At 38.9% G+C, this 25280-nt stretch overlaps 2 protein-coding genes across 2 annotated transcripts; one reads left to right on the plus strand and one right to left on the minus strand.

Annotated features, from left to right (window-relative positions):
• The first annotated feature begins 2439 nt into the window (after positions 1-2439).
• On the plus strand, positions 2440-12781 carry LOC138009528 (uncharacterized). Its single transcript, XM_068856593.1, has 6 exons — positions 2440-2901; positions 3753-4336; positions 4509-4586; positions 10404-10457; positions 11529-11582; positions 11982-12781. Exons 2-6 carry the CDS (start codon positions 4175-4177, stop codon positions 12123-12125), a joined length of 492 nt encoding a protein of 163 aa, XP_068712694.1. The 5' UTR covers positions 2440-2901; positions 3753-4174; the 3' UTR covers positions 12126-12781.
• LOC138009527 (peptide methionine sulfoxide reductase MsrB-like) lies at positions 7323-24999 on the minus strand. The gene is made up of 6 exons (XM_068856592.1): positions 24911-24999; positions 22755-22863; positions 20187-20391; positions 19170-19269; positions 18198-18218; positions 7323-8752 (listed from the first exon to the last, which is right to left on the minus strand). Exons 1-6 carry the CDS (start codon positions 24972-24974, stop codon positions 8727-8729), a joined length of 525 nt encoding a protein of 174 aa, XP_068712693.1. The 5' UTR covers positions 24975-24999; the 3' UTR covers positions 7323-8726.
• Between the last annotated feature and the right edge of the window lie 281 nt (positions 25000-25280).

The raw sequence follows: 25280 nt of genomic DNA on the forward strand, positions 1-25280 counted from the left end.
GTAGAGAGTTTCAGTATCTTATATTTACGAGGTACTTGTTATATCGCACGATATGTTACAGTAGTGTAGAACTGAACAAATGAAACGGTGCGTTGATAATTGCTGATATGATCAGTGCTAAGGAAAGGTTCCTTTGTCGTTTGACCAGACGAAGCAGACAGTTCTCAGCATGAGATACTTATCGCAACAAGAAAAATATTTCAAAGCAATTAGACACGAAACGTGCACAGAGGCAATGGACTATGGCTTGCTATCTCCAAACAGAGCAATAAGAGAAATGCAATGTTTGCTCAATCACTTCATCATAAACAAGTTTCTCTCAGGCATTGAAAATGATAACCAGGCCCCAGTTGTTCAAACGATGGATAGCGCTATCCACCGGATAAATCACTATCCAGTGGACAAGTATTGGCGAAACCAATTGCGCTATCCAACGGATAGTGATTTTTCTGGTGGATAGTGCTATCCACCTTTTGACTGAACTGGGGCCAGATCACGAGGTGAAGGTACAGCCGAGAGCCACGAGCTGGTTCTCTCAATTTTTTTCAGCATACAAAAGTATGTATCTACAACTTGAAAGAAAAGCGAAAGTCGAAGACTGATCTAACAATTTGTGCAATGCCGCAGCACAATCTTCGATATATTTTTCCCCGCAACAAACCACACTCAAAAAATATTCCCCTCTTACGTACGTGAACCTTTCTGTGCATTTATTTTTCTTAATTACACGACCGGAATTGCTGCCATATATTCAGAATATAAACTACATTGAAAGCTTAATAGAGAAAGGGCTGATAGCTGAATCAGCTGGTCAAGTATCAAAATTTGAAAATCACTTCGACAAAATTCAAACGAGTTTGTACGATCATAGCCGCTACTTTCTAATCTAATTCATTTTGATTTTCCAACGATTCTGTGCTACTACTTAAAGTTCTAGATCATCAGAAAAGGTTTATAAAATTTAACCTTAGGTAAAACTGCTTTTAAATCGCTTACTAACTGAGTGTCGGGCCTTCTAAATAGGCATTAAAAGAAGACTGTTGCTACATCAAAGTTCACTGATCATTTGAAGACTGTAAAAGAAGTTAACTTTCTGCTGTTGTAGCTGAGTCTTGCACTATCAGTCGCCATGACCCGACTGAAGGCAGCAGAATTAACCATTATGTACGCGTTTGAAAGTGCTTCGAATATGTAAGTAAACTGAGCCGAATAAGAACATTTTTGAGCCGTGCAAATGACTCGAGTTACCTGGCAAGTTAGGTTGTAAAAGATAAAAGCTACATGACGAAATTGAACGCTTGTCCAGGATCATAAAACCGATTCACATCAGTTGAATGAAATCAATGTTTGATGGCTTTACAGACATTTTGCCCATTTGTGGCCTCCATGCTCTGTTATGCAGTGAGCAGATTCTATTTGGTATAACAAAATCAAGACATTCAAATGGGAACTACGGAAAATGAAAAAAATAATTCTCAATTTCAAAGGGAAAAGAAGACAACAAAAGAGAGATTAATTATAACTGACATAAATAGGAGCATGCAATGTCACTGAAATAGAAGAATTAATGAATAAAATACAATTGAATTGAATCAGCTTAGCTATATCACTAGATTAGTGATCCAGAAGGAATTTGTCTTTTCTTCGCTTGAATTCTTACAATATGGAAAACAGCTTGAAACTCCTTGCACAACGGACTATTAGTAAGTTTCCTGGTCCTTCCGTTCTTCGTAAAATCGATGTACTACTTATACTGCATTTATTGTAAGTGCTTACATTCGTTACGCATATTCCTAATAAACCATGGCTTACTTACTAAAACAGAAAATCGACGGCCCCGGGGATGATAACCGTGAAAAGAATTGAGAGTGATGATCCCAAACAAGTTGCCTGCAAGACTAGCGAATACAAAAGCCAAAACCATGCCAATTTCTGCCGATTAAATTTGTCTATTTGTCTTGGAGTTCAGGAGCCGCAACTTTGAGACCGATTCACACAAAATACTGAAAACATCACTGAATTTGAAACTCACAAGTGCAGTCCAATGCGAGTCGAACGGTGCCATCTCTGTGCATGCAGGCTGTCGGAATGCAAACAAACTGCACCTCTTCATGGCCCCGTCAAAAAAGCAAAACTGAAAGGTTAACGAAACTTCTCGTCAAAGTTCTTTCGCAATATACTGACATTTTCAGCAGGGCGAGGGCCAAACTCGTGAAGAATTTGGACAAAATTTCGCAAGAAGGCTAAAGTGATACAATGCACTTGAAAATGCTTCCGATTAGCAACCCAAGCATTTTCATTTGCTCCGTCTATTAAAGGTCTCGCGAGATTTAGCGATTCGTTTGAAGTAAATCGCTTTTTGGAGATAAGATTTAAAATTAAACCTTACTTAAGAAGGAGATGCCAAACTTACACGAGTCGATAAACCGGGAATGCTATCGGCAACGTTGCAATACGTTCCTTAGTTGCATAAAGATGTCTCTTTTTTTCGAATTTGCTCGCGTTTTGCATGAATCTTGTAGCAAAGCAGTAACAATCTCTGGACTTGTTCTTCAGTATTAAAGCAACAATGCGTGTTTTTGGCTTTTAGCCAACATTGTCCTCGACTTAGAATAAGCACTCTTTCGGTGAACATACGTATATTGCCGGCTATTGGTGGAACGATCGGCATTTTTGCAAGGATGGAAAAAACACGTCACGGATAAATACCATCCTTACGAAACCGCTCACAACTGCGCAAAAGAACGTCATAAACGTTGACTTTAAGGGTTAAATTTGTTTAACATGCCAGCAAAATGACTACATTCAAGGACTCGATGTGTTTATTCCGGAAAAGCTTTCTTCGATTTGCTTCCGAAACCCTGCTGGTTTAATTTGTCAACTGCATTATTTTGGATCAAAGTATGTTTACTTTTCTTCTGTTATTTTGCGGGACGGATAGCTTTGCGGGTTGACGTCGCTTAAGAACGCGAGAAAATTGAAGTTTGTTCAAGGAAACACAAGATGAAGTTCACCGCAGCTCACCGAACTGAAACTAACTTTTTTTATGAGATGCTATATTGGGCAACTGCTCCCTTGGAAAAGAAAGATCAAAGCAAACACACAAAAGCTGTATACCTCTTTATGAAAAGGGCCTGATAAGTTAACAGTTTGGAGCACTATAAAAATTAGGGCATTTGTCCAAAAACACGATTTAAGTAAGATGTTTAATGCCTGTTTGCTTAATCCAAGCACAGTGTCATTTCTGTATAATAATTAGCTAATAGAGTATTTTTTACGAGGTAAAACGGTTTCTATCAACTGTTATCTGTTGAAAAATCGTTTAAACGTTTGTTTTTTGTTGTCCAGAGCTATTACTTGTTAAATGGGATCAAGTTTAAAATTCCTTTGGCAAGATCTAAGTGCTTTGTTGTGATAGCTGTTCAGCAATGCTGACCTGTTACATGAAATAACGAGAAGCTTCCTTTTAAAGTTGAGGTTTGGAGATAATGAAATCAAAAGGAAGTTCCTGAAATGCTGTCCTTTCCGATATTCGTCTGAAAACGGCATTGAGTTGCATTGGCCAAGAAACAACAAAACATAATCCTCGATAATCCTTAAAGACTATTGTCGAAATTGCCATTCCCAAGTTAAAGGGACAACTTACGCTTAACATTTCCAGGGCAAAACAAGGTCGGCGCGAGAACAGAATGCGTTAAACCAATACCTATGGCAACACTAAGAATTTCTTTATTTAATTTCATTTCCGGCAGGTTCAAACGTCTGTCAATCAAGCCGGCAAGTTCAAAGAAACAAGGGAGGTCTCTCAGACTCTTCGCGGGACTGCCTGACAATAGATCACTCGTTAGCCAATTGCATTGTCGCTACTAAGTTGTATTCGTCAATTAGCCTACAGCCGACACGATAGTAAATTTGCGAATGATTTGCGTAGTTGAAAACAACAGCGTAGACTTGTAAGGAGCGAATCAATGCGGATCAACTCGAGTCGTCGATTCGAGGAACAGGAAACACACTTCCACCCACGCTTCTCGCTTGATCGACAAACTCGGGAAAAATTCCTGAGAGATTACAAAATCCCAAGGCGGGGTCGTAAAAATTCAAAACGCACGGTTCAAACGTCGCAAACAGGCTCTCGCGCGTTGCTGCACCGAAATAATTTTCAACCGCGCGTACGATGACCGAGCCGCAACTGGCCGCAACCGAAGAATGCCAGGAAAAGACAGCAACGGAAACTTCACAGGAAACTAGAGAGGAACACGCTCAGAACGACAAACCTTTGCCAGCGGAAGTGCCCGGAAAGGCGAAGAGAGGGCGCCCTAGAAAAAACTTTCCAGAGGTTAGAAATAGACGTGTTTGCTTCAGGTTTATTTCAATCATGCAAATTGCTGGCGACTCTCAGAGAGCTGAGCGCAGCGTTGAATATGATGAGGTCACTTGCTCTGGCCTAAATTTAGCTCGAGTTAATATCGTTTTCATAATCATTGTTTTGTTAACTTTTCTCGCCGCAGAAGGCACAGGACGATGGTGCTCCAGTGATCAAACGACCACGAGGAAGACCAAAAGGCTCTAAGAATAAAAACCCCAAGGTGGGTTGGATGTTATACTTCACTAAGCACGCGCTCAAGTGCGGGATGTTAGTCTCGTGGTTTCGTGTGCTTGCCAGTATTGTATTGCCACAGAATCTCAGTTATGCATGCGTTAGGTGAAAAGATATTTTTGGCTGACCTGAGAAATACATGTATTCTTTTGTACTTATTATCCTATTAGCGCGCGTGGAAGTTCTAGGCAACGTTGTCTCCAACCAGAGCTGCTTCTACCGTGGTTGATCCCCACGAGTTTTTCCTTCTGCTCTGTCTGCAGCTTTAAAAGTCATTACAATTTCATTCTAGCACTCTTTTGCCCTGTAATTAACAATGCAGAAAGACCAAGTGGCTACCTCTTTGTACAATCGATGTTTACAACTTGACCGCATAATAAGCTAGTTGTGCGCGCTACGCAAGACAAATTACGGCGCCTCCATGTTTCACGCAAAGCAGCAGCTTTCAAAACACTAAAGGTGCCACGAATTTACTCCTAACGCGATTGTTGTTCGCTGTGTACTCTTCTTACAATCCGCTTCCGGTTTTTGAAACTCGTTTGCAGAAACTTTTCGCGAACTTGTACTTTCTCAAGCGTGAAATTCTCAGAATACTTCTTGCACATCACGTGAGGTTTACAACCACGCATGCGTATGTTTCGACTTCGAACACCACGTGGTGAGGCTGTTGTTTTCGCGGGAAAAAAAATCTATGCGTAAGCGCCATCTTAGTGAATGACATCGTAATAAAAGTCCACGTGCGCTGTTTTTGTGAAGGCGTTTAATTCCCCATATGGCCAATGTGTGCATAATGGATTTAATCTCAAAACACAGCTATTTCAGAAAGTACACAAGGCCGATATTGGAGAATCGAATTTTGGATCATTGCCCAAAATTATCGAGGAAAATCTCTAGGAAATTGAACTTCTCAGGCGAAATAGACACGTTGTTTTATGCCGCCAGTAGGCAAAATTGCAAAGCCTACGCGGAAACAGTAGGCTTTATCTTCCTGTCTTTTGATAGTGGAAAGCTGTCAAGACGCCCGTTTTAATTCTAATCAAGTCTTTCGCCTAGTGGTAATTCCAAACTCCAGCAGTTCAAACACTGCTCGAAAGAAAGAGGCAACCATTCTTTACCGTCACACAATGGCTACTGAATAAAATGTTTGCCGAACATAAGCAGTTTCGTCCGGCCCACTCGATCAAATATTTTTAAAAACATTTAAGCATACAACCTTCACACACGAACAGCACCTCGATTAACACGCATTCGCGAGCACGTGGTTTCGATGTGGTTGGTCGTACAGAGGTTGGAAAAGCGTCGAAGAATTGAAGCTCCGCAATTCCACGGGGAAAATAAGTTCATTTGTTGCGAATAGTTTAAAGAAGGAACGATCATCACACAATTATTTTAAAGCTTCGACAGTTAAACTCGATAGTCGATCATAGTAAGCGTATGTTTTACCCCGACCTTAGGCCTTGAATGAAACATTCGCTGTCACTTTCGCCATTAATCTATTGAGAACTTGCTTATGCTGATATGGTTCATTTTTCTAGCGTAAAGGTGCCAAAGATATTATGTAATAGGTGTTTTTACGAGTGGAAATCTCAAAAGAACCGGAAACCACAAAGGAGAATGTCACGACTTGCTGCTTTTTGTTATGCCAATTTTTACGTTACGAAAACAAAACGGCGCAAAGAAATGCTTCAATAGAGTTTTCGCAAGCTCACCACAAAGTAACTTTTCAGGATATGGCAATTATTAAGCGATAAAGAATCAAAGATCGATTAATATTTATTCCACCTTCGCCTCAATTTTCGCGGTTCATTGGGGGCTGTGGGATACCGCCCGTTCAAACTAGAGATGATATCTCCTAAACAAGCCAGTTCGCCCACTTTTTATGCTAATTGATGAGAATTTGTTTTTAAAAACAATTCGCGGATATTATTTAATAGCCTACAGTCAGTCCATGAAGGGTTGCAGCTGCAGAGTTTTTCGACTTCCTGAAGTTTATCATTACGTCCTTTCACTTTTTCACCTGTTCACAGAATTGTTTCGTTGTAGTTTCATATTTAAGCAAACGTGTTTTGCGCCGGTGGGCTCGATTAGTGCTAAAATAATCATTCCTTATTAGAAACTCTACTCCTGTCAATGAATTTGCATAAATTGAAAATTAAAACAGTTAAATTTGTCAGTGTTGCTTCATGTACAACTATCCTCAAAAACGTATTTTAACAGTCTGGAACTTAGCAAATGCTTGCCTTTGGCAGTCTCCAAATTACCCCAAAATCAATATATAAACTCGTGTTTTATGAAAGAAACATCTTGGAAGTATTGTTAAAAGCCTTGATGGACCTATGTAAAAATGTAGCAAAGACACACTGAATTCAGTACAAGTATTTTCTCAAGGCAAATCTTTGCCATGTTTCAGTTGTGGTTCTCACTATTGTTATATTTTGGACTCAAACAAAGGTCTGTTTCACATTGTTTGAGCGATTTTAAATGACCCTAACACATGTTCTTAAAAAAAACTACATTAGTATCCTTTTATGTTGCATGAACTCAGCAGAAGTTGTCTTTCACAACACAATAAACCGTTAATCTAAAATCAGCCTCACAAAGACTTGCCATGGGCTGAAAGAAAGGAGAGTTTCTAAAGATAACGTGAATGGAGACAAATGTCTGCCAAAGGTTTGTTCTCTTCAGTCTCTTCCCTTAATTAAGGTTTCCACACTTCAAGTCAGAAGATAGTTCCAGTATTTATTTCTGGCTAAACATATTATTAACAAAGAATATTTATTTTACAAATGAAAAAATGGAAAGACAGTTTTCATAGAAATTTATTATAACTTTAAAAAATTAACAACCAATGCCAAAGTTCATCAGCACATTTTTAGTCTAGTTGAATGGTTTTACTATGCAGAAATCAATCAGTTAATCATAACATTGATGAAACTTAAGATTCCCCTTGCATGGATATTGCAAGCAAAATAAAGAGAATTGACTTTTTGACCCAATGTGACAATGCAACACAAAACAATCATTTGGTAGTTATTATCGTCCTTTGAAACAGGTTGCCCTTCAAGGGAACATGTCTCTGTTGCCACGGAAATCTTCAATGGCAATGCTATAGGCAGTTATTTCACATAATTTCCTTTTAGGCCACACATGGTAGTTTTGCCTTTCTAATCAAAGGATATTAAATCCATGATCTTCTGCTTAATCTATGCTTTCCTTAATTGCATCCAAATTTCATCATTTTAAAACCAATGATAAATTGGTTTATTCGTTATTGCCATCACATCAGCTTTCTCATGATTGATTGCATGAACATCGTGTGCTGACAGTCATGACAAATTAACATGTGCAATACCCCTACAATATTTTCAATCACACAACAGTGAAATAAAATGCTCAATAAAGCTCTTAATAATGCCAGGACAGATGTGTCAGTTGGAGACAACCAATTGTATCATTATTTTGATGCTTTGCACATTCTGCCAGATAAATTAAGACCTGGCTTACGGCAAAATGCATTTGTTGCCTCAGAACAGATAAAAGAAAAACCCTTGCTAACAAAAATGAACATCTATCTTTATTTCAATCATAAATGAAACTGTTGACTTGGGGACCGACAATATTACTGTTGAAATGATTACAAGTAAGGCACAGTGTTCTTATGGTGCCAATGTATGGCATGTAGGGACAGTCTTAATTTAAGTCCCACAGGTTCCATACTGTAAGTTACAGAATGACTTTTTCCCATTGATTGTCCAGTTGATTTATGGCACAAGCACAATTAAAGCATGTGGGCAATAGATCAGTGAGAAAAAACAAGGACCTGTAACTGTAACTTACAATAAGGACCAAGAAAACAAGATGTGTGGCGAGGTAATCAGGCATGCAGAAAATGAAACTAGTTGAAATTATCAAGCAGAACATTCAATTGCCACAAATGATTAGCATGTGTAAAAAATCAGAAAAACAAATGACTCTTATTGGGTTTTTGAAATATTTGGTTGCAAGATTCCAACAGTTTCACAAGTTTATTTCACAAAATTAATATGAAGATTTTGTTGGAAATTTTGCCATCAATTTCAAATTTGACAGGCTGGATGGCAAGCCGTACTGTAGAATGCGAGCTGCTACATTAGCTAATCCTAGCATGCAAACTATCTGAAAGATATAATAAAATAATAGAATTTTCAAAGTTTTATCAACAAAATCTTTAAAATAATGCAACAATAGGCCATTTCCAAGTTCATGTGCCTCCTCTTCAAAGCGAGTCAAAGTGCGAAGTTTTTGTTGCGAAAATTTGTTTTCATTCTTATGTAAAGTAGTACTAATTAACATCACAAAAACTTCGCGCTTAGACTCGCTTTGAAGAAGAGGCAGACATGAACTCGGAAATGGCCTATTTTTGATAGCATGTTTACCTGCAACTACATCATTAGCAAGGTCTAAAGAAAAAGTAATGGTTACATTTAGGCTTTTTAGGCTGTTTGGAAATGGTTTTAAAACCTTTGGGGGGTGGAACTAATGAGAAATTGGGGGGTCCCCCCCAAAAAAATGAAGCTAAAAAGGGGGGTGTTTGAAAAATAAAAACACTCTCAAGGGGGGTACCTTAAATAATGAAAACACAATTTAACACAGTATAATATTCAAGAGTGTAAAATGGGGTTCACAGGCCTACATGACCCCCTCGTACATGGTCTGGTTTCCTTTTCCTTTGCCATAATTTTGCTCTCTCTAGTGCATATTTGTATGGACGCCCCTCTTGGGCGCTTCCAGTAAGATTTCATTCAGCAATGGTATTTGTTCTATGAGATTCCAAGAAAATAGATCATCTTGATATATTTCTAGTTTCTAGATTTTCTCTGCAGCAGACCAGGGTTTTTGTTTGAGGCCTAAGGCCAGACATTTCATCCAGTGGTTTCCCATTCCATGTCCTTTACTTTGATATGCCAATATTTGAGGGGTTAGTTTTGTTTTTTATTATAATTTTTTTTACTAAATTTTTAAACAGAATTTGAGTGAACTCCAGCCTTGCCTGGGAAACAGATTCTTGGGTTCCAGAAACACTGGAAATAGCATTTCTGGATGTTCTGTTTTGAAAGTTTCCTGGGGAGCATGCCCCCAGACGTCCCTGGGTTTTTTTTTTTTTGCCTTTGGCGCTCGCAAATGCCTTGCAGCGCCAAAAATGCCATGTCTGGTGCTTTCAGGAAAATATGTTCACTACTTTACAAAACGATCGAAAACCCTGTCTCTGCAGTAATGTGAATGTGACCTTTTCACCTCACGCTTTTGCATCAATTTAATTCTAGTCTCAACCAATAGGCTTGTCGGTGGTAGAAGCACACGGGCCCCGGATCTTTTTGTTCTTGATCGATCGCCTGTTAGGTTGTGCCATGTATCAGTGAGATAGGTAGCTTTCTAAAGGATTTGTGGGCCTTAAATTTTTTTCTGCATTTGTTAGCAGATCGTTATGCTTTTTGGAGGTGTTTTTCTGTTTTTGCCTTAATTTGTTTCATTCATTTCTTCTGACTTCTGCATCATGTATTGGTTTGTGGTTATGAGGTAGGTTGGGGGTGTCTCAAAGTTTAGGGATACTAAAAGTGGGGTTCCTGAAATTATTTAATTCAGCAAGTAGGGGTCCTCCACATTTTTTAGATAGTAGGTAATTCTCATCAGTCCACTCCCCCCCAAACAAGTTTTTGTGAATGCTCCCTTAGCAATTTATGTTAATGTGGAAAAAATGAGTGCAATATTTTTTAAAGAACCGTCACACATCTAACTAAAAATGTCATGTTTCACTGGTAATTTACAGCCCAAACCAATTCCCACTGGACCAAAACGACCACGAGGAAGACCAAGAAAATGGGTAAGAGATCTGGAATGTCTTGCCACACCCACCTAATGCCTCACTTTCACAGTATAACATTCATTCAACACTTTTCCTCTCAAGAGGTAAAAAAGGTTAAGTCCACAACGAGCCTAGAAGGCCCACCAGGCCGGCACTTATCTCCGGTTTCTGTAGCATGAAGCGACTAGGAGTACCAGTATTTCTGCTCGCCCCTGGATGGGATGCTAGTCCATCGCAGGGTAACCTCCAGCATTTTCGCCAGTACCCATTTATACACTTGGGTGGAGAGAGGCAGAGTAAAGTGTCTTGCCCAAGAACACAACACAATGTCCACGGCCAAGACCCAAACCCAGACCACTTGATCCGGAGTCAAGCACACTGACCAGGAGGCCACCGCGCCTCCCACCAAAAGAGACTGAAATAAATTTTCTCCTCACAAGGTCAACTGGTGACATGAATAAAGAAATTTATTGCCTGGGCTTTTTTGTGTATATATATCAAATCCTCAAAACTGGCATTAAAAGTAATGTCAGATCTTGGGAGTAAAAGTGCTATAGAAATTTTGCATTTTGGGTGACCACTCCCACCTTTTAAAGTTCCCATGTGACTAATACAATGGGATCGGTAGGTATTTTATACTGGTGCTACACAATCCACACACTGTATTTTGCTAATCTACTGGCAAATCAGTAGAACTTGCCCATTGCAAAATATTAATTTCAACAAGAGCCATCCCAACAAGCACAAATCAAATTTCAATCTGTGGATGTTGCCTCATCTTGTGTCTATAGTAAGACTTACACTCACTCAGCTTTCGCCTTGTCAAACCTTAAGGGAGACTGAAAGCAATCTACCCTGAGGCTATTGATAATACCTTAAAGCGATCCAGGACACCTGGCATCATTAAAAAAGTTGTGCGTGCAACGGGATAGGAGTGGCGACCACCCCTGCCGTGAGTTGCGGCAGATGACATAAGTTACAGTAGAAGCTAATGAAAAAGGAGCCTTCGGGTTGAGTTTGACTTTTGTCGGCCTCTCGCCTTGTCTTGTTTATAATTAAAATGTCACTCGTCCACTCTTTTGTTTGTAGCCTCCCCCTGACACATCACTTCCAAAACGAGGCAGAGGAAGACCAAGGAAAAATGTAAGTGATTTACATACAAATAAGAATGTTATACTTTGTACATGTGTTTACATCTTGCGGTATCATCTAGCCCAGGCCGATGAGGTTAGCCCTGTTGTTCATGTCTAAGTAGATTTCAATCCAATGGACAGTTTTTGTAGACTTTAGGATACAAATTACCAAGTACAATTTTCAATGATATACCAGTAATGATGTAACTTTTGTTTATATATCCCTTTTTTCCCTCCAAACTAGTGGCTTTATATTAAGCACCTTTTAAATTTAAGGTAAAATAGAGTTATATATATATGTTCATTATTTTCGCTGTTGTTGGTGTTAATGCTGTTGTTTCTGATTGCCGCTACAGTTGTTGATGCTTATGATGATGACGGGTTCACTTTACACTCCCTACTTTTGCAGGCAACACCAACAACGAATTTAGAACTTCCAACTATGGTTGGCATAACTGGTGACTCAACGTTACCTAATGATAGAGCACCATCAGTCACTGCTCCTGGGATAGTTCCCCCAGATAACTTATTTAACAATGATGATCTGGATTGATCTGACAATGAACAGTCAAGTGCAGTTTTGACTTGCATGATAGGGATGCCATCATTGGAGCAAGTTGAGATTGAAATAACCAACAGTCCTAGTGCCACTAAGGTAGATGAACTGGAATAAGGACAAATCCAACTATCATGCATGCGCCAAATTATGCAAACAGTGCACATAATATATACTGTAGTTCATATCAAACAAAGGTTAAAATAATCATCTGCTATTAACAATTTGCAATAAGGACAGACAAAATAATGTATAGAATAAATAATTATTATTATAATTACATTGCTGGTATATAATATTGCTATGCCTTGCTATGCCAAGAATAAGGTTTACATGTACATTGTTGCAATGGTGTGGCTATGTGTTACCAATATAGATTCTTTGTGAATCTGTATTGCTATTTGTGTTGACACTGTCAAATAGTCCATTATTTGAGATTGATGCAAAGAATTTAGAATGCTGTTTGTGTTATGGTTCATCATTGCTTAGCAAACTGTACAAATTAAAGTTTTTACACATTTGAAACAGTGAAATATCGCAGCATTTATGCATACACTTTAAGCTAAGGGTGCTAAATATTATTTACTTTTATTGTGCTGTGTGTTTGATATGTAAAGATGCCCAAAATAAAGTGGCATGATGCTTACACTAAAGTGGCATTCTGTATGGTCACAGAGAGTGAGATTATAGTCTCCTTTTACCCACAGGCAGCCCAAGCTCAGTGTACGATTTATTGTTTTTTTTTTTTTGTATGGGCCTCGTCTTTTCTGTTCAATCACAAGGCAGGCCAAGTGTCTTAAGTTGTCCAATGAGAGTGCAGAATGTAATCGGCCGTAGCCACACATCTAGCTGAGTGCATGGGAAGATTGTAGAAAGGCCAACATTATTTGGAATTTATCCGTCAAAAATCGCTGTGTGGTCCCGGAGTGGAGTTGCCGTGATGGGAAATTTTTCTGGCCTTAAGGCTGTGGTGTTTTTATGGCGATTTGGTCCGTTGCTTTGTGATGCGAGTCAGAGCAATTTGTGGGACAAGATTGCCGTGAGTCACCAGCCTTTCTTCTCTTTATGTAAGAGGGGAAATGACAACTAACGACATCGAAAAAATTCGTAAGCCACAAACCCGTCTAAAATGGACACAGTTGCCCTCTGATTGCACAGAAAAGACGAGAACAACAATGCATAAAGGTAATTAGTGAAGTTTATTTCTACATTTACAGCTTATTTTTTGCATTTATAAGCTCAAGTAAATTTTCCCATACAAAGTCTATAAATCTTACACCGAGCTTGGGCTGCATGTGCTTTTACCTGGTCTAAATCAGTTATGCAAACAAGAGGCTAAATATTCCACCATGCAGAAGAGTATTTCCCCAGTGTCTGAAGCACAAACAAAATGTAACCTTTTTTGTGCAAATGATCCCAGCATTTTGCCAACAGTATGCCACATTATATCCTTGAGATAACTGGCAATGTAGGCATTGCTGGCAAGTGCTGTCAAGCAAACTTAAAACCTCAGACTCTGGAGGTAATAACCTCCAAGGCTTAGAACTTTTTGTTACCAGTCAGACCAACGTTGAGCAAATACCCTTTAAAAACTTGAAACAGTGAATGGTGAAACATAAGGTTCTATTTTACCAACCACATGCTAAAATACAGCATTAACATAGAGTTTGCATTCTCCAGTTTTCCACAACACAAGCTTTTTAGACCCCTTCCTCTATAACACGTTTGTTTTAGAAGTCCACCTACACTCAGTTTCCATTTTTGTTATTTGTGACACTCAACTTTTTTTCCTGGCTCATAATTACCCAATTGACTTGGACTGAGGCTAAGGCTGTTTTATGAAGATTGGTTATTTTCACTAAGCACGGTACATGCAAGTTGATTTGTGTGGGGTCGGTCCACACCAAACTTGATAATTTGAAACCCCTGCTGTTAACATTGAACCTGGCAGTGGTTTCTTGAGCTCTCCTTGCCTTGGGAACATGATCCTAGCACTGTGAATGATGTATATGTAGGAGGCAAATCAACCTTGAGCCATGTTCCCTATAATCAGTTTACATTCAAAAAGTGGTTGTCCTTAATGGAGGGGACATTTTTGACTGATTAACCCAATGACCCCTCAGGGGCCAGAGGATACCCCCGGTTGACAAGTAAAGTCGTCTGGCATTAGACAGAGTAAAATCTGTCAAGTGTCACTCCCAGGAGTCAATGGGTTAATTAGTGCTATTAAACTCAAACATATGCAGTATTACAAGAGTAGTAATGACATGTGCACAGCAATTTTGATAAGCATCGCAAAGTGTCCTCTAACCACTCTCCTTAGTTTACTCGCTAAAAAATACACATGATAAATTTCACAAAGAGTCTTCCCGAAAATTAATCCACATAAACTGAAAAATGACATGAATGCTGAGGTTAGCTTCATTCTTGTAAATACATAGTGTACAATACATTGACCCCTGGGAGAGAGACTTAAAAGAGGATATTACTCATCAACTGAGGTATCTGAGGAGTGAATGCGTTAAGGAACATAATTGTGGTGCTTATCAACAATGAGCATTCATCTTATGGCTCATTGCCAATCAAAATAGGTAGCTAACGTAAGCGCTTTACAAGCCAATGACCCAACAGGCCGGTGCTTATCCCAGGTTTCCTTATCACTAAGCAACTAGGAGTATTTTTAACTCCCCCCTGGATGGGATGCTAGTCTATCGCAGGGTTAACCCTAATCAAGATAGACCCTTCTGCAAAATGGCTGCCGAAAATTCAAATAGTTAATTAAAATGTAAAACTAATACAGGAAATAGAAAGAGCACCTTTAATTTGTAATCCTGCAATGTTTCGTTGAAAAATAAAAAAATTACAAAAGTTTGTACGATTGGGGGTATGGTGTGTACCCATACAAACGTCCCTGTAAATCTGTCAAATTTTCTCACCTGATAATACCTAATATGCTGAAACACTTTCTATTTTTGGGATCAGCTTTTCACTCAGTTCAATTTTAACTCCTTCAAATCCATTGCTGCCATTTTAGAGAAGGGTCTATTGCAACCACAATTCAGTTTTCTGCATGTTTAACCAAATGCCTCATAGAATCTTCCCGTAAACAACTAAACAGCTTATTAGTTCTGTTGTTTATGATATAAGTTGCGTACATGTTGTTTGATGTACTTTTCATAAAAGTTCTGTAGGCCACTTTATGGTCGAAATACGTAAAATAGCTTTTATGCATTAATTAACAACACTTTAAGGTGTTTTTGGATATCTGTCAAGTTCAAGTTAGTTGTATTATCCATGGGTGTTGGATATTGTATAATAACATTAGGTAATGTTGGAACCATTGACAATAAAATGACAAAAAAGAAAGGACAGACTGATTTAAAAATAAGTTTTGTTAAGGCAAACGTGCAACCTGACAGGAGGCTTGTCAATCTCATTCCCAGGGTCTTTCATCTCGCCTCCCCAGAGGGAGCGAAGGAAGAAAGACCCTGGTTCAGGCTGGTCATGTGTCTTACAGCTGTAGTGACAAATTTTCCATATTGGGAGGGGTCCCTGCTTTTCTGAATATTGTTGCTGCTTGTTTGTCACAGTCAAAATGAAGCTTAAAGCATTGGCAGAAGCTTGGGTAGATCAGTCACCATGTTTTTCAGCAATCTTGGCGAGAAGCTATTAGCATTTACAGTAAATCTTAAGTCAAAACTAGTAAAGTGCTTGGAAGCAGTTTATTTTGGTAGATACGTGGTTGCTGTTTTGCCTACAGGATACCAAAAATCTAGAGAGATTAAGGACGGTGCCTACTATTGTTATTGCGCATACGTTCTGCGCATCTCCAGATACTCGGATTTCCTATCACTGATGCATACTAATACAGGGATATTTTTGCGCGGTTAAAATTATGCAGAGAAAGTAGATCTTAGTAAGTACTGTTCGTATCCAAAAAGAAAATTGGGGGTAACCATGCATTTTTCAGAGATAATTGAGCTTCAACTTGAGAAAAAACGCCATACATGGCTTTGTATTTTAAAGCTTTTTACAAATTTTGTTCATGAATTATCTTTGAAAAATGCATGGTTTTTCTTTTTTGATTTCTTCAATTTTCTTTTTTGATTTCAATAACACTTGTTAAGATCTACATGTCCCGCATAATCATAAACCAGGGCAAAAATAGCTTTGAATTTGGAGGCACCGTCCTTAAAGACCCTGGGAACATGGTTGGAGGATGGTAGTTTCAAATGCATAGCAACAACATTGTGGCAGCATCTTGCAATGGGTTTGTTGACAAATTTTGGTAGCCAACCATGTCGCGAGCCTAAAAACACTTGTGTCTCTATCAGTCAGTCAGTCAGTCATTGCGCGCAGCCCAGATGGAGTTCACAGCTCTGTGACAGGCTTCTGTGTTCTACATGATGGTGGGAAAGATCTCATCTCTCATGACACATGATCTTGTGTCTCTGTACACAGCAACATACTAAGATGATCTTTTGCCAGCCATTGTACTACTTAGTAATATTTTGGATTAGTTTGGCAATCCTTTCTCACCTTCAACTGACAGACACTGCGTGCCATGAAACAATTTTCATTTATGAAAATCTTGCCAATAGCTGAAATTCATCCATTTCAATCAGATTGCCATAATAAGCAATATAAATTTCCGTAATAAAAACAAACAGTTGAAAAGCCTGTCGGTTGAAGATGGGCCTTTAAGATAATCATACACTTTACTTCAAGGCTAGACAGCAAGCTCCCAGACCACATAATGCTCTCATGTCGACCAATACCCCTCATGCAGTCTGTAGCCATCATCTCTGGTTATTTTGGGAATATGTAATAATGACAATCAATGGAAAATGGGGGAAGTCTTAGTGCCTTTCTTCAGACATTAACTGAACACGCTTAAAGCCTAATGATTGGATATAGTTATCAGTATTCTGAGGGGGAGGTTGTGGGTTTGACTTCCTTGCTGGACCAACACTAAGACTGAGGGGGAAGGTTGTGGGTTTGATTTCCTTGCTGGACCAACACTAAGACTGAGGGGGAAGGTTGTGGGTTTGATTTCCTTGCTGCACCAACACTAAGACTGAGGGGGAGGTTGTGGGTTTGACTTCCTTGCTGGACTAACACTAAGACTGAGGGGGAAGGTTGTGGGTTTGATTTCCTTGCTGGACCAACACTAAGACTGAGGGGGAAGGTTGTAGATTTGATTTCCTTGCTGGACCAACACTAAGACTGAGGGGAAGGTTGTGGGTTTGATATCCTTGCTGGACCAACACTACGACCGAGGGGAGGTTTTGGGTTTGACTTACTTGCTGGACCAACACTAAGACTGAGGGGGAGGTTGTGGGTTTGACTTCCTTGCTGGACCAACACTAAGACTGAGGGGGAGGTTGTGGGTTTGATATCCTTGCTGGACCAAGACAAAGACTGAGGGGGAGGTTGTGGGTTTGACTTCCTTGCTGGACCAACAACAATGGTCTTCAAAAACCAAAATGGAAGTAAAGAAGCAACACACAGTTTCAAAAGAGAAGAGCACAGAGCTCCAAGTTTTGTGGTAGGCTTTGTTCTCCCCAACTATAAATACTGATCCTGAGAAACGTGTTCAAAAACCATAGCTAGTTAGCATGTTATCCTTGTAAATCCATAAAACAATAAAGACAGCATAACATTAGGTGGCTTGTCTGCACATCAAAGCTTTTGCAAGATGATCACCATTCACAAACGTGCACAAATCCCACTACGTGTGAACAAAAAAGTACAGGTATGAACTGGAAGATCTTGTGTGTGTGTACTAATGCAATCTCTGGCAAGAAAGGTAGGGATTTATCCAAAATTAATTTTGAAGATGTGTTCTGTTCACTGAAATATTACCTCCTGGCCGATCCAAAGGGTATTTTCAAGAAACCTAAAAAATTAATACTTGTTTCTCAACACTATAAATACAATATTGATCACTGTTTTTCTGAGCTGAGATTTGCAGGTAAATCCTCAGTGACATTACACTGTCTGACAAGCTGCATAAATTGAAATAGTATAAATTATTATTGTTTGGATGTATTTTTCACTACAACTCACTCTTGTTTTCTTTACCAGCACCTGAAAAATAAAGGCAATTGAAAAACATTACTTAACTAACGAGGTCCTGCGAACATTCTGGTGGAGAAATCGCTTGTGACAATGACAAAGATGAAGTCCAGTTACTGTGACAAGACCTTGTATGCATTGTGGCACAGAAAGGTCAAGGACGTGATGACAATGGAGGAAAGAGAGAAACCTTTGGTTGCAAGCCAATGTGTATTCTATACTTTCTCAAATCCCATAGTAAACATACATTTTGTTTACCCCCCAGCCCCCCCCCCCCAAAAAAAAAAAAATTGCATTATCAATCTTTTTTATTTCTCTTGAGACACGAAGATGTCCCAAGAAAATTTGAAAACCTAGAGAATAGGAAATTGTATGGACTTGATCAGGCATTTCATGAATAATTATCGTGATCACTTGTGATGTTTTGAAAGTTCTCAAATTGCAGAACTTTCAATTAACAGGAAGACGATGACGATGATGTTGATGATGATGACGACGCAGTGATGATAATGATGGCAATGATGATGACGACAGTGATAATGATGATGATGACGACAGTGATGATAATGATGATGATGATAGTGATGGCGAGGACAGTGATGATAATGATGATGATGATGATGATGACGACGACGACGACGACGATGATGATGATGATGACGACGACGATGATGATGATGATGATGATGACGATGCAGTGATGATGATGGCAGATGATGTGACAGTCGTGCTGACAATGATGCAGCCTCAATCATTCCGATTACCTCACCGCACCTCGCCTCTTTGTTCTCTTATAATGACAAAAATTAACCACAATGACAGCAGTGATGTCAGATACTCAATGATCACAAAGATGGAGACAGTGATAAACTCTCACATTCAGCGCAAAGTAAAGGTAAACTGTTTGTAACTAATTAACAACATTCAGTTTAATAATTTGAACCCATTGTAAAAAAAACCTGCCTTTTGAAGGATCAAACTTGAGTGAGGCAGAGTTGATGCAGTATCGCTCTCCTGTTGGCCTTGGTCCATCATCAAACACATGCCCTAAATGAGCTCCACACTAGGAAACAATAGTGAACCATTATAAATAAATGACAGATGATCAGTTTGACCTTATTAGGAGCACTTCAGTCAATTTAAAGTAAACCAGGCGATTTCCCTGTGGCTTAGTGATGCAGCATTCACCCTAGTAATTCTCCCTTGTCACACGGTGGCCATATTGTCCCGGGAGACCAAAAACGCTTTGTTTTACCACGCCAAACCTCGCAGTGGAAACAATGGGGGTGAGGCTTGGCGTGGTAAAACAAAGCTTTTTTGATCTCCAGGGACAACATGGCTGCCGCGTGACAAGGGCGAATATGAAGTTCAAAGGTTAGACTTCTATTAGGAGGACAAGCTTAGGATCATTTCCAAGTTCACACTAGTAACTACTGGGACCTCAAGCAAGGACGACGACAGCTATGAGAAAGCTACAAAACAATAGGCTTCATTAGCAAAAGCAATTTAGTTCTGCAAGCCCTGCAAGTGTGTTTTACATTTTGAGACATTTCTTGATGTTCTGGTCTTGACAATGACGGGAAATGATCAAATTTGAGGTCTCTAAATATCCACACCGTTCTCACCAATTTTAATCTTGGAATGTGGTGTCACACTTTCCAAGCCAAGCGACTTGGAGTAATCGCAAAATTATTATAATAACAGGAAATAATATTTTTAGACAACGTTCTCGTAGCCATCATCGTTGTCCTCGCCTAAGGTCTCTAATATAACTTGCATCATAAAGGTCTTCGTCCTACATGTACTAAGAGTACCTATTTACAGGTATTCCTTAGCTTTGTTGTCACAAACCAGAACCTCCTTTGAGAGCAAGGTGTTGATGTGCACTGAATATCACACCTCACCTGCCTGCTTGTAGACAAATTTAGATCCCAGGGCTTCAGCCCTAATGACAGCTTAGCAGCAGCTTGCAACACTTACATCAGCACAGGTCACTTCTATTCTTCTCATTCCGTGGGAGGTGTCAACAATCTTACGAACACTGCCCTCTTCCACTGTGTCCCAAAAAGATGGCCACCCCGATCCAGACTCAAATTTGGTATCTGACTTGAAAAGGACCTTCCCGCAAACAGTACATTTGTAAAGTCCCTCTTCTTTATTATAAACAAGATTGCCAGTGAATGCCCTGATGTGCAAATGAGAGAGATTTACATTATTATTTTGTAATAATAAAAATTGTACCCAATCAGAAGCTCGTGACAGAAGCATTTAACTCTGGTACTAAGCTGGGGTTTTTTTTGAGTTTGTAAATTTCCTTATTTGGATGTAACATAGCCCATGCATTTTCCAGCGCGTGCAGCTTTGATCTTATTCTTATCCATATTTGGGCATAAAATTGGTGTCCTGAAACCCACAGCTTTGTTCCAAGAAAAAGAGTTGCAAGTTACATGCCTCAAGGTCATGCACTTCTGACACAATGTCATTATTAGCAATTATTGAATGAGGCTGAGTAGGATATGAAGAATTCTGCAGGTCGAGGAGGGTGTTATCCACCAAGGCCGAAGGCCGAGGTAGATAACATCCTCCGAGATCTGCAGGATTCTTCATATTCTACGAAAGCCGAATTTGATAATTGCTTTATTATTCATTCAAAATATTTTCTTCGCTCAAACTTCTAAACCTACTCACAGCCATTTTTCTGCTCAACAAAAATAACACAATCTCGTCCCCAGCTTTTTTTGGTCAACGGTTCAATAATTTGCAGCGGGCTGCACTGTTGACGTCATAGGTTCAATAATCTGCACCAGGCTGCACTTTTGACGTCATTGATTCAATATGACGAAGTTTCTTTCCAAATTTGGTGAACAGCAGCTGGTTATGGTGAATTATGGGTGTGGTTTTAACCAATCAGAAATGGGGAAATATTTTGCATGAATAATAATCACTATTACAATATTATTATCATTTGAGGTTGGCCTCACAACTTTTTCCGGTACATGTACTAATACTCTGCCACGTACGTTTACAACCACTGGAATGGGATGGGCAGAACCTCCCTCAAGATATGTGCCAATCTCAACAGGGCCACTTGTTGATGGCCCCTATTTTAGGATGGACATCTAACAAAGCTAGCCAATCGGCTAGCTAATGCTCTGCTCCTAGAGCACCAATAATATTACCACAGGGACCACTAAATCGTACAACTTATAAACTTGTTTTGTAATTATTAAAATTATTATTAAAATTATTATTATTATTATTATTATTATTATTATTATTATTTTCATGAGCTCCCTTGGTGTTTTCTCCAACGAATGCTCTACATTCTTAGAAATGATGAATTCATGACATTGACATAATTTGCCTAAAAGCAACAACATTATTTTGATTCATTTGTAAATACAGTATACAAGTAGCCAGTTGTTAATTGCCCATTTGTAGAGAGAATCATTTACAACTGTATTTGAAGACAAATAAAGTTTTCATTATTATTATTATTATTATTATTATTATTATTATTATTATTATTATTATTATTATTATTATTATTATTATTTCGTTCATTCACATGATATGTTGTTAATGTTGTTGGTAAACTAGGTGTCTAGTGTTCTTCTCAAGATTCTTGCCGTTCCCAACAAGGAGGCTTTTTGTAGTAATAACGTGCAATCTAGTCCAATTTTCTTCACGATGTTTTCAAATTTTTGCTGAACGTCCCTAGTGCACCAATGACAATTGGTACGACAATTACTTTTCGGGAGCTCCAGATTTTCCCAATCTCTCTTTTTAATTCTTGGTATTTTTCCATTTCTCTTGTTCTTTTTCCAGCACTCTTGTATCAAAAGGGCACGCGATACATGTATCTATCACATAACATGATCTTTCTATCTTATCAAGAACAACCACATCAGGTCTTATTATTATTATCATCATCATCATCATTATCATCATTATTATTATTATTATTCACTTTATAACAAATTCTTAGACTCAAAGACGTTAAACAGTCCAGTCAAAACGTTAGGGAGCAGTCAACAACAAGTTGACAAAGGTCCCCAATTCTCCTCTCCAGTCTTACATGCACTGCACAAAGACAAAATTTTCCTCAATAACCTTGCAGTTCCTAGTAGTGCTATCTTCTGCATTATTTCCACACAAGCACCGATTTCAAGCTTTTTAACATACTTCTCAAAGTTCTTGCTCACCACACCTAATGCTCCAATTATCACCAGTACAATAACGACTTTCTCTACCCCCCACATTTTAATGATTTCATCCTTGAGAAGCTGATATATCTCCAATTTTTCAACCTGCGACCCGAGCATCTCCCAAGATAGCAACATCAACGAGTGTAAGCCACTAATAAACGTTTATCATTATCATTATCATTAGTAGTAGTTACTGTAGTAGTAGTATTAGTATAGGTAATCACATGATTTTGAGTGCAATTTGGAATAAATAAGCACAAGTAATTTTTTTCAAAGACAACCAAAATTGCACAAGCCTGTAGGGTGAGTGCAATTTGTAGTCGTACTGTTTACAACAAACCTTTCAGTTCCTCTTTTCTGAGTTACATAGTATTCCTGAGGAGAGAGTCTCTCTTTCAGTTCTTTATCAGTAAATACAACTTTGTACAATTCTTGATCTTCTTTCATTGCTACAAATAAAATAAACAGTCTTCAAATGAAATGTCTTTCCAAGAAAAACAGCAAAGAGCACAAGAAACGTGTACACAAAGATAGTGTGTCGAAATCAGTCCTTGATTTCTAGGGCAAAAGGCATATACTGTATCAATAAATGATATCATTAACCCTTTCACTCCCGTGGGGTTCCGCATTGACGAGTAAAATCGTCTGGCGTTAGACAGAGTAAGATCTATAAGTGGCACTCTTGGGAGTGAAAGGGTTAATGGGGACATAGTTTTTGAGTGAATCTAGCTGTTGTTAACCCTTTCACTCCTGTGGGGTTCCCCATTGACGAAGTGGTAGTGAGATATATTTATCATTCTAAACTAAAGATTAACAGTTCAGAAATATTTTGACATTTTATTATCTCAAGAGCTTCATATTACCAGTGACACAAAGGCCAGAAGAAATATCAAATACGACAAATCTAATCCGTCTGCTCCTCTTTGTGTGATATTTGTCATTCTTGAGAGAATGTTGACCTTCCATTGCACAAAAAGGTTGACACCTTCTGCTGTTGACCTTAACGTTTGTAAATCATTTCCTTCTCTAAACTCAAATATTTGAAGCACTGTTGGTTGCCTAGGACCAGTGTTTGCCTCTAAGGCCTGGTTTATACGTAGCGCTATCGTCAAATTTAATTCAGACAAATTTAATTGCAGGTCCTACTTTAAAATAAATTCGACAATAAAGCAATGTCTAAAACGAGTTAAATTCGTCTGTTAAATTAAATTTGTCCTAGACGCTTTAATATCTTTAAAGCGTCATCAGTTTATCCGTCGCACCAGCGTCGCATCGAATGAAATGCATACATGATTTTCGTACATTATTAATTATACCTCTGACCAGGTATATAATTTGCATTCCGGCTGACAAATAAATTTGACCATAATTCGAACCATTAATTTCGACATGTAAAACCACGGGATAATTTATGTCGACGGAAGGACAAATTTAATTGGAATTAAATTTGTCTGAATTAAATTAGACGATAGCGCGACACATAAACTAGGCCTTAGCCTCATTGACAACTGCGCAAATATTGGGACATGCCAGCTGTTGTCATTCTTAGTAGATTCCCGCTAGAATGGATCCACCACAGTCATGTGGGACACAATACATGACTTAAGTGTTAAATTGGAGAGTTGAAGATCTATACTACATGTATGTAAAATGTCTTCCTTGACAGTCCTTAATAGATAACTATTCTCCAAGAAGTGCAGATTAGTACTTAACACTGCAAATGATATACTCAGGGCACATATAACAACTGGCTTTCATCTGTTTGGCCCTAAACTTGTTCGCTCTGTATTTGTCATAAAAAGTGTTTCCCCTGACGGTGGTGGGTCCATTCTTCTCTGTGTTCAATGAACGAATTACAGCCTCTGGTGATGACGTAATGGTACTCAATTGTGTATCCACTTTTGTCCCAGGCACCATTTGGCCATCTCAGGCGCGAGGGGTAAGTATCTACAATCTTACGTAAGTATCTTACGTATCTTACGTATCTTACATAAGTACGTAAGTATCTACAATCAAGAATAAAATGGAACAGAAATGCCCCCTCTCCCCCAAATCAAGGATGAAGGTGTGTGAAGGCCAAAATGCGCCATTTCCCATCACTGATTTTGGGGGGAGGGGTGGTCTCAATGTTCCATTTAATTTGTCCAAGATTGTAGTTCACCAACGTGACAAGTGTCACGCAACGCAAACGTCAAACCTTATCGCGGAGGAAGAGGCAAAGTTTGTCACTTAATTTCAACTTAAATGATAAAAACACGACTGAGCGATGTCAACATGAAAAACAACAATTGATTTCTGAATTCCTGTTCAGGGGGGAAAGATAACGGTTCCCTTTCAGTTTGTAAGCTTTGTATGACGCAGAATCGAATGACGCTGCATTATCGAACTCAAAGCATATCATTGAAGGAGTTGGCCAAGAAGTGAGCGATTCGGAAAACGAATTATACTGATTATTTCACAGAAAACAAAGACAGGTTTAGTAACGTTTTTCCTCACCTTCGCTGCCCATTTTTAACAAGCCAAGAACTGTCACGAGAACGTTACAAAAGGTACTTCTCATTCCTTGGGAAATTTCCAAAACTGTGGCAGAGAGGGGAATGATGCGAATAAAGAAACCTACCCATCAATCCTTGCGCTCCTGGAAAGAGCTGAGAGTCGGGACTGGACTGTGCTTGAAGCAAATAATAATTGGAATCGATGTTAAACGTTTAATAAGAATTCCCCCTCTTTAATTGAAGAAAAAAAAAGTCCTCTCTCTTATTGTGCTGACAACAGCGAATTTCTCCTTGCGGGCAACGAGGCGACGCAGGTTGAAGACACTTCCATCGGTGCGGAACCATATGTACATGCCCTCGTGCAGATCTTC

This window comes from Montipora foliosa, chromosome 7, assembly GCF_036669935.1.
Source record: "Montipora foliosa isolate CH-2021 chromosome 7, ASM3666993v2, whole genome shotgun sequence".
Classification (NCBI taxonomy): domain Eukaryota; kingdom Metazoa; phylum Cnidaria; class Anthozoa; order Scleractinia; family Acroporidae; genus Montipora; species Montipora foliosa.

Excerpts from the sequence above, each read along its gene's own strand:
- LOC138009528 (XM_068856593.1), top strand. The coding sequence starts at position 4,175 with ATGACCGAGCCGCAACTGGCCGCAACCGAAGAATGCCAGGAAAAGACA. Across the intron at positions 4,337-4,508 it reads CTAGAAAAAACTTTCCAGAG|AAGGCACAGGACGATGGTGC; the intron begins GTTAGAAATAGA and ends TTCTCGCCGCAG. Across the intron at positions 11,583-11,981 it reads GAGGAAGACCAAGGAAAAAT|GCAACACCAACAACGAATTT; the intron begins GTAAGTGATTTA and ends CTACTTTTGCAG.
- LOC138009527 (XM_068856592.1), bottom strand. The coding sequence starts at position 24,974 with ATGAGAAGTACCTTTTGTAACGTTCTCGTGACAGTTCTTGGCTTGTTA. Across the intron at positions 20,392-22,754 it reads CAGAAAAGAGGAACTGAAAG|GGCATTCACTGGCAATCTTG; the intron begins GTTTGTTGTAAA and ends TTTGCACATCAG. Across the intron at positions 8,753-18,197 it reads TGCTGGTAAAGAAAACAAGA|ATAGTTTGCATGCTAGGATT; the intron begins GTGAGTTGTAGT and ends TATATCTTTCAG.